Source organism: Lissotriton helveticus, chromosome 3_1 (assembly GCF_964261635.1).
Source record: "Lissotriton helveticus chromosome 3_1, aLisHel1.1, whole genome shotgun sequence".
Taxonomy (NCBI): Eukaryota; Metazoa; Chordata; class Amphibia; order Caudata; family Salamandridae; genus Lissotriton; species Lissotriton helveticus.
The window spans coordinates 294,748,253-294,758,136 of record NC_136061.1 but is presented as its reverse complement, the minus strand read 5'-3'; the positions used below and the strand labels follow the sequence as shown (position 1 = coordinate 294,758,136).

The following is a 9,884-nucleotide window of genomic DNA, read 5'->3' as shown; positions in this document are numbered from 1 at the left end:
TGGGAATGAGACATAGGGCGTAGTCGGTCTCAGAAGGAATGGGACAGAGCCGTGGCATACCTGTACATTCAGTTCAACATACTACATCAAGCCTATCCAACCAAGTTTCAAAAAGTATCATCAACTTGGCGTTGCTTTTAGTGATGCACTGGAAAGCCTCTACCCTCCCGGACGCAGAGCACTAGCGTGAGGTGACCATACAATGGGGCATGCTGGAGTCTCCGGCAAGAAGAGGTCTGACGAAGAGACCCACAAAAACTAGGACGAGTTACTGTGCACTCTCCAGTGGTCCCCTGACAGCGAGGAGGGCTCCGACTTCCACACCACCGCATCTCCTCGTAATAGTAGCACCTCCCTTAAGTAGGTAAAGGCCCCCCTGCCACCTCCCCACATGTGTAGGGTAAAACCATATTGGGAGCACCGCTCCATCACCTTGCCTGGGCAGCATGACGTTGTCGAAGAGGACGGCCCCATGCCTTCACCCCCGCCCCTCCCCCGGCTGAGAACTTTGGGCATCTCTACAATGTGTCATAGGTGGAATGGAGTTCCTAGGCTCACATACTTTGTTCCTAGTTAAGTTAGAGATGGTTGTAATAACATGCCATTATACTCCTGTACAATATATTTCTACTGACATTTTTGCAGCGCAACTTTTAATCTGCATTTGTACAACCGTTTATCAAGACTTGACAGCTGCTGTTAATAAAGCAAAACTGTAGTAAAGAAGAAATTAAGTTTTTCCAGGCTAAGGGAGATTTTTTTTTTGAGGTAGGAGTGAATGATAAGCCTATAGAGGTTGAATCAGACCTTTGAAGCAGGTCAGTGGAGGAGCCCAATATCATGGCAAGGCTTTGCCGTGGGCACAATTGGAGTCTAGCCTGGTGAGGGTAAGGGTTGTTTTTTAAAAAGATGATTAATTTCCTCAAGTTACGCATTTCAATAACAGTACTGGAGTTTGTTGGATCAAATTAAGATTCCTTATCCAACACAATACAAAGGATCTAGATTGAAGGAATATAGTGAGATAGGTCAAAGCTAGTGTGGCCAAAGTTCTGTCAACTACTGCGCAGATGTAGCTCTGAAAATTAACATGTCCAATATTGGGGTTAGGCTTAGACAGATTGCTTTAAATCCAGGAGGCATGAACACAGTTCAGAATTGACAGAGGCAGAGTTTCTAAAATACCGAAATGAATCTCTGCCTCGTGAGCACAGAAATCCAACTCAAATCCATATTAATTAAAGAAGACAAAAGTACAGTTACGTAGCAAAACATAGAAGTTATAAAAATAAATGGTAAATGTATAAGCAAGAGATCTCTCTCAAAACTGCTTCAAATTCAGGTAGAGCAGATGTAGAAATGTAGTTAGATTTTATTTGTAATTCATATACACCATTTTATAGTTTGTACCTATTTGATAGAACTTCCTAAAGGATCAGAACAACTTTAAATGCCCAGTCACTTGATCAACCAGAGCTGCAGGTCCAGGGCCAACACCTAAAACAGTTCGAGATCCAGGTGCTATTTGAGTACGCCCAGCATCCTGGATTAAGCTCACAGGTAATCCCACTTCTTTGGCATGACAGAGTAGCTGAACTAGTACCTCCTCGTCTGGTGCCTTAACCACAACCTTGGGTTGCCCACAATACTCCCACTGCTTCAAGAGCTCTGGATTTCTTTTCATGACTTGCTTGTAGGCAGAAACTGCGGCATGGGCACATTGGGCAGCCACTTTTCCCTTTCCCATTTTCAGGTCATTACGGACCACCAGAACCATTTTGAAATCCCCAGTTTCTCCCATGACACATGGTTCATCTGCTTGAATGTTGTTACTGAGAGGTCTCTTATTTCTTGAGAAAATGCTGAAACGTCCACGAAGACTCCAGCCCAAGCACAGTCCACAAGTCACACCAGCAACAACAGACAGTGTTCCGGGATTATACAAATAATCCATTGTAATTGGTTTGTGAGTTATCTGAGGGGGGGGAAAAAAGCACAAAATTAAACATACAATGTGAATGTGCGTCTCACAAGAATTTTCCACTTGACTGGTCCTAATGTGAAAGTGAAAAACTGAGGACACGCCCTATTTTTGTAAAAGGATAACTGCTTAACAAACCCATATATCACTTAATGTCAGGGGAAATCACATTACTTCAGACATATTTTTTCATCCAAACACAATAACAGTATGATCAACGCACACCATAATAATTTTTTTGCTCCTCAGGATCTTTACAGAAAACGTAACAACCCACCATATGAACATACCACATAACCGAGTACTTAATATTAAAAAAAGTACAAATCAAACAATTTCAATAATGTTCAATATCTATGTAAAAAAGAACTGTACGTATCAACGCAATCAACTGCCAAACAAAACAACCTAAGACTGAACAATTTAGATCCCCTGCCTACAGGTAACTATTAGTCTTTCTACTTCAGATTGCTTCCTACCTTAAACATTTTTTAAGAAGCTTGAAAATAACCTGACTTATAGCTAGGGATTGTCTCTCTTTCCTTTCTGTTTCAGTGATAAACCTTCTTACACTCTACTTTCTGCATGCCCTAGTGCCTCTGATTTTACTCTACCATTTGACACCAAACTTGCTACTAAACTGAAGAAAAATAACCATATCCCTCCACACATATCCTACATTCTCCATCTGAATAAACGTTCCTGCAATGCCAAAACCTTATTACCAATTTCCTCCTCCCGCTCCCATAAACTACATTTTCTCGTTCTATTCTAATCGATTCTTGCTATCGCACAATATCTAGCCTCTGCAATTCTATTTAATCATCCCTTCTTCCAGTTGAATCGACTCCAATAGTCACAACTAATCCTTTTTACCTTAAAACATCACCACTTGAAAATGGAAGAAAGTATTCAGTTCCCTTAGGGCGCAACACTAACCCAATAGCTAACAAATCTACAATAATTATAAATAACCATTGAATTAACTAACTTTGGGCTTAAAACACTTTCATGCCTCGTCAAGGGTAGTAAATACAATGTAATATAAAACTTTCTGTAGTCAAAAAGAGTTTTTATCTCTAGAACCCTCTCCCCCATAACACTAAACTTTGTAAAGCAATATCGAGCAATCAGATAACACTGTGATAAAGCAACTTTGTACGAATATACAAAACCAGCAACTCCTATTGAAGTGGAACACATTTACATGTAAAATACTGTCATACACAGGGGATGGAAAACCTGCCTTAATGACAGCCAGTGACAAAGTAATAGCTTAAGGTTGCTTAATGTAGCCCTACACCACATATAGGAGGAAGGGAAGAGGAAAGCAGGTTGAGGGAGAACAAAGCAGGTGCTTGGTAAATACAATGATCTTCCACAAAATGCCCATACCACACTGCCTGGAAGAGTGGTAGTGCCTAATGGCCACATCTCAGATGCAAGAACTCTATACTTCTCTGGCCATAATTGAAGTGGCTTTTATCACAAAGTTTACTAGTGATGATACAGTCGTCCTGATAATTCATAGAAGGACGTCAACCCTACCAATACAAGTAAGGATATTTCTTGTAAAAATCTCGAAATAGTGACACAACTAAAAACGCCCACAACTAGAAGTAACTCTCCATAGGGACAATGTATTAATTGTATGCATTCTTTTTTTTAGAAAGAAGAACTAAATTGGTTTTTAACTCTGTCCGTCCTGAGGAAGGTGCTATAATTGTAACCAAAGCACAGAAACGCGTCGACAATGGGACTTTTTAAATGTATATGAAATGTATTTGTTCATTATTTAATTTGTGATTTTGAAATTATATGATTTTACAGTATTAATGAGTGACTGAGGTAGATACCGTAATACGGAATTGTTAGACAGTTTGTGCAATATTGTACCAGAGCACCCAAGTGTATATTGAATGCAATTTTGAACATGGTTTTATTAAATATAAAAAAAATTCTATGAAAATAAATTTTGAGAGAACAAAAAACTTATTCTAGTGTGGAGCAATAATATTTTTCCAGTGTCACAGCTGTAAATCAAAGGTTAATGATTTGTATGTGTAGGCCCCATGGTCACCAACTGAAAGAATAATTACACAGATTAGGCTCAGTGATGCCTGCAACCCCTCGCCCCGAGGGAAGACCTTCCGGGCCCTCAGCCTCCAAACCTTCAGAGCAGACTGCCACTCCCCCACCCTGCCCCCCAAGGTGAATCCCTTCAAACGCCCCCACCAAGAGGGCGTGGACCTGGACAGACAGGCTAAAGCAGGTGTTCTTGGGCATCAAGACCCCTGCCCCTCTGACGGAAGCCCCCAAGAGCTTCCGCCACCAGGGGATCAGTGTTCGGCGTTCCCTGCCCAACCCTCTGATGATTCCCCTGCAGGTTCCGATGGCGATTTGGATCCTGGCACCCCTCCAAGTCTCCGCTACCGGAGAATCGCAAAACAACAGATTTATTTATTTTATTTATTGAGCTTGTAAAGCGCGACAGCTACCCAAAGGGTTTCCCGGCGCTAGAAAATAGCAACAAGCAATGGCACAAGGAAACGCAGTTACTGGTTGAAAAGCCAGGTCTTGACGGCTTAACGGAAACGGGCATAACAGACTTCCGAGCGAATATCCAAAGGAAGAGCGTTCCATAACTTGGGCCCCAAGTAGGCAAACGACCTGCCGCCCATTCTGGACAGTCTAAACTTGGGCACAGTAAACAGCATTTGAGAAGAGGAGCGAAGGGAACGAGAAGGCAGATAAACATTGACAAGGGATTGCAGATAGCTGGGGCCGTGTCTCGACCTGACTTTATGCATGTAACTGAGTGCCTTAAATTTCACTCGGCTCTCCACCCTCAGCCAGTGCAGGTCACGAAGGAGTCCTGTTATATGATCAGTATTACTGCAGCCGCTGAGCAGGCGTGCCGCAGCGTTCTGCACTAGCTGGAGGCGTCTAGTGACCGCCTTGGTCACCTCCAGGTAGAGTAGGTTGCCGTAGTCCAATCGGGAGGTAACCAAGGCGTTCACCACAGACCTCCTAGTGTCGGTTGGTAGCATCCAAAGTATCTTCCTCAGCCAACGTAAGATGGTAATACAGGTCGAAGAGACTTTGTTGGCCTGACTTTGCATTGACAGACCATTGTCTATGGTCACACCCACGTTACGCACCTGCTCGGTAGGGGATGGGAGCGGGCCTAAGTCGGAAGGCCAGTGCCTAGAGGTCCAGAGATCTTGTTTTTGCCCAAGGACCAGAACTTCCATCTTCCCTCCATTCAGTTTGAGGAAGTTAGAGTTCATCCATTTGGCAACTTCCCCAAGTCCAAACTGAAGGAGGGAGGTGGAGGCCTGGTCAGATTGTGAGAGGGAGAAGACCACCTGCGAATCATCTGCATAGGTAAATAAGGTTAAACCGACTGTCAGCAATTTGGGCCAGGGGGTGACAGAGATTAAAAAGAAGGGGACTTAGAATAGAACCCTGAGGGACACCATGAGGTGAAGAAAAGGTTTTTGAAGAAGCCGAGTGGGAGAAGATTTGAAAGGTGCGGTCAGTCAGGAACGAGGCCAGCCAATCAAGGGCAAGGCCTCCAATGCCCATAGCGGCCAGGGATTTAAGAAGGATTTTATGTGAGACAGTGTCGAACGCCGCACTGAGATCAAGTAGTATCAGTGCGGCCAGTGCGGCGGTCTCGCCCCTGTCTAGTAGGGACCGGAGATTTTCCGTGACGCCGAGAAGCGTGGTTTCTGTGGAGAAACCAGGGCGGAAACCTGACTGGGAGGGATGTAGAAGGTTGTTAGTGATAGTAAACTGAGACAAATGGTGATGGATATGTCTTTCCAACACTTTGGAAAAAGCTGGTAACAAAGAGATGGGACGGAAATTGGAGAGCACCTTAGGGTCTGCAGTGGGCTTTTTCAGCAATGGCATAACCATAGCATGCTTCCAGCTGGCAGGAACAATAGCAGTCTTCAAGGATAGATTAAGACTAGTACAAATAACAGAAAAATGTGGAGGATCAAGCGACCGAAGTATTGGGATGGGCAGGGGATCGATGGGGGAACCAGACTTAACTTTGCACAGGATCTCGTGAAGTACAACGGGATCCAGGTCAGGCCAAACGTGCAACTGACCTGAGATAGAGGCAGAGGAATCAAAGGTACCCTCAAAGTTATCGGGGGAAGTTGGCAGGGTAATATTATCACTTTGAGCAGCAATGTCCCGATAGATTTTATCAATTTTAGTGACAAAGAACTGCGCAATTTCGTCGCACTTATTGTTTGACAAAGGGGGAAGCTTAGCTGTGGTAAGGGATCCGGCGAGATTTGTGACCAGGCCAAATAATACTTTTGATTTATTGATTGCGTCAGTTATGGTTTTAGTGACGTAGTTGGCCCTGGTCAGGACACAGGCTTTATGATAGCTCTTTAAAGCGTTTTTATAGGTAATGGCTGCTGTGAGGGAGTAATCTTTCCTCCAGATGCGTTCAAGTTTTTTACACTGGGATTTATCCATTTTTAACGCATCATTATACCAAGGGGCCGGTGCGTTATGAGGTGCCTCCTTCTTCCAAGAGGAAGGAAGACAAATATCAATGGCATCCCGAAGCCAGGAGTTAGTTGTCACAGCTGCCGTCTCCATGTCAGACGATGTAAGCAGTTCGATAGGGAGGTGGGTAGTAAGAGCATTATTTAAAGAAGTGATGTCCAATTTTTTCCAATCTCTCCTGCTTGTGACAAGAGTGCTTCTGAGATGAGATGATACGCCCATGATCGAGAAAGTGAATCTGACAAGATAGTGGTCAGACCAGTAAACAGGCGAGGCAGGGGGACAATATAGATGTGGCACATTGGAAAAAATGGGATCCAAAAAGTGGCCACCTTTATGTGTAGGACAATGATTGTGTAAAATAATATCCATGGCCTCAAAATCGGCGACCAAAGTTCTGCTAATACTATTTTTTAGGTCCTCTAAGTGCCAGTTAAAATCCCCCACTACAAGAAAGTTGCTGGAGTTAGTGAGGATGGAGGTGATAAAGTCGGAAAATTGGGGGGCCCATGTATTGGCAGGGCCTGGAGGGCGGTATACTAGGAGACCCGTGAGCGTTACTTTAGGATGAAGGGCAAGTTTGAAACATGCGGCTTCGCAATTAGTTAGAGTGATAGGATCAAATTGACATTGGTATAGGTCCTTAAATATAATTGCAATACCGCCCCCTATCTTAGCGACTCTGTCGCGCCTAACAATGGCGTAGTTACAGGGTAATGCCTCAGCAATATTAGGTCCGGAGCCATCGTGAAGCCAAGATTCAGTAAGGAAAAGGGCATCAGGTGACTCCTCAGATAAAAGATCGAATAATTCACGTCTATGCTTAGGTAAGGAGCGACAGTTCACGCTTAGAAACTTAAATGGAATAGTGTGAGAAATAGAGGTCCGAGGTGTACAGCTGCGACACATCTGTGGGGCTTCCAACGAGAGTGGACAGTGTGAGCAGGACTGGGGAAGTTGGCCGAACATGTCAAAAGTGGTACAGTTCTTGGTAGTAGGAGGCCTGAGCGCTCTCAGTTGATCAAAATTGTAGAACAGTCTCAATACCGAGTTCGGACCAGGAGGCATGGCCCCTGGGCCCATATGGGCGCAGACGGGCACGCCTTTGGTGTGCCTTCGGCGCGCCCGTTGCGTGGACGGGAAGAGACTGGCATTTATACAGGAAGAGGGTGGGCAGGTCGGATCAACTAGTCCGCAACCCGGAGCCTCAGGCAAGATGGCGGCTTAACCCCTCAACGTTCCGCGAAGCGCCTAATCGGCTGCGGGGAGTGTTGGCAGGTGCAGGCTCAGCAGGCTCAGAACAGAACGTGGGTAAGTAGCTGAATACAGTTAAAACAGAGTAAATAATGTGCAAAGAGTAGCAATAGCAGCAAATACGTTTTTAAAAACAGGCCTAGCTCCCCGGCTTCCGCCTCATGGAGAATGCGAGTTGCTAATCAGGGAGCTCCAGGAAATGACGAGCTTAAATGCAGGAGAGGGCGGGCGGGTCGGTCGGATCAACTAGTCCGCAACCCGGCACCTCAGGCAAGATGGCGGCTTAACCCCTCAACGTCACGCGAAGCGCCTAATCGGCTGCGGGGAGTGTTGGCAGGTGAAGGTTCAGCAGGCTCAGAACAGAACGTGGGTAAGTAGCTGAATACAGTTAAAACAGAGTAAATAATGTGCAAAGAGTAGCAATAGCAGCAAATAAGTTTTTAAAAACAGGCCTAGCTCCCCGGCTTCCGCCTCAGGGAGAATGCGAGATCCTTCCAGGGATCCCCAATAAGATATCCTAGATCCTGAAGAGCTTCCTCATCCTCGTTCCTCGGAATGGGTGCCCTGTGAGAAAGTGGCTAAGTATGCGTGAGAGAGGTTGCGGAAGCCATTGGACCAGGAGGTCCGTTCCCGCCGTAGGACAGAGAGCCCCCGTCCTTCATTAGAGGGTAAAGTAACGATCATCCTGAGATCGATGCTCGGATGGCAACCTTCCTAACTAAGTACATGAAGGACCCGGATAAAGGAATTGACCTTTTTGGCGGGCTTGCCAAGATAAGCTCCTAGATGTCACAAGCCCTTTAGTGAAGATTTTTAATATGGCGAAGGATGCCAAGGCATCCGGCGCTCTCATCCCCCCCAGATGTCCTCTCCAGTTGGGCTCAGAGAGAAATTATTTTCCTTGGCAATGCCAACTGCACCATTTCCACAGAAAGGCGCAGATCGTTGCTAATCAAACTGGATCCCGAGCTAGGAGAATTAGCTACAGCGGAAGTTGGCCGGTAGCCCAAGGGGGTCTCTTCGGCAACCCATTTGCAAAAGAACTTAGTAAGTTTGTTTATACATGCAACTCATTGGACAAGGCCCAATCCACACAGTTCGAGCCTTGGAAATTGTTTCTCCCGATGTTCCAGGCCTCCAGGATCTCTGGGGCCCTTTCATGATCAACCTGTTCGCTTCTCACCACGATCATCAACTGCCGTGGTATTTTAGCTGGAGACCAGATCCATGGGGCGGTGGCAACAGATGCCTTCCTGCAGAATTGGGCAGTGGAGCGCAGCTACGCGTTTCCACCCTTTGCGATGATAATGAAGTGGACGACGTAGGTATGACGACAGGAGGTGGACTTGGTGGTGATCACCCCGTTTTCAAGTTCTGATGGAACTTTCCTGGCCTTCTTCAATCCGTCTACTCCAGTCATCTCATCTCCTGAGCGATCCAACTTACAACCTTCACCCTCTGGTAGCAAATGACTCACTCCCGCTTATGGTGTGGAGGATTACTGGTCACAATGGCAAATCCAGAGCCTTTTGAGAAGCGCTGCAGACTTACTCTCCCGTGCGTGGTCGGACAGAACGTTTAAGCTGTACCAGTCGGCTTGGTCACGTTGGATGGGTTGGTGCCTCCCACGGAGTCTTTATCCCATGGGGCAGTCATTGTCCAAGTCTTGAATTTTCTAGCCTCACCGGCCTCAGAGGGTCTAGTGTATAGAACAGTCAATACCTTCCGGTCCGCGAGCTCAGCAGGGCATACATCAGTAGCAAACCTACTGGTGGGAGAACATCCATTAGTTAGGAAACTGCTGCGAGCATTTGCTTATCTCTTCCCCCAGAACAGAGATACTCCATCCTCTGGGACGTTACAGTCTTGCACTTGTTTTATGAATGGCCGAGCAACAAGTATTTGTCACAAAAGCAGCTCTCCTCTAAATTATCCATGTTAATATGCGTAGTATCCTGCAGACGTGTCTCAGATGTCATGGCCCTAGATAATTCAGGGCGTTCGTTTACCCCGGATGGAGTCACCTTCTTTGTTACCCGACGCACCAAGTGCCAGTTTCAAGTTATCTCATATCCAGTGTTTCCAGAAGATCCCAAGGTCTGTGTTGTTTGCT

General features: G+C 45.7%; 1 protein-coding gene across 1 annotated transcript in view; it reads right to left on the bottom strand.

The window, feature by feature from the left end:
- Positions 1-1,354: 1,354 nt before the first annotated feature.
- PTRH2 (peptidyl-tRNA hydrolase 2) overlaps positions 1,355-9,884 on the bottom strand; it is a 32,568-nt gene continuing 24,038 nt past the window's right edge. The window contains exon 2 of the mRNA XM_078683580.1: positions 1,355-1,975. Within this exon, the coding sequence (XP_078539706.1) occupies positions 1,436-1,954 (519 nt within the window). The 5' untranslated portion in view covers positions 1,955-1,975 and the 3' untranslated portion in view covers positions 1,355-1,435. The remainder of the gene's footprint in view (positions 1,976-9,884) is intronic.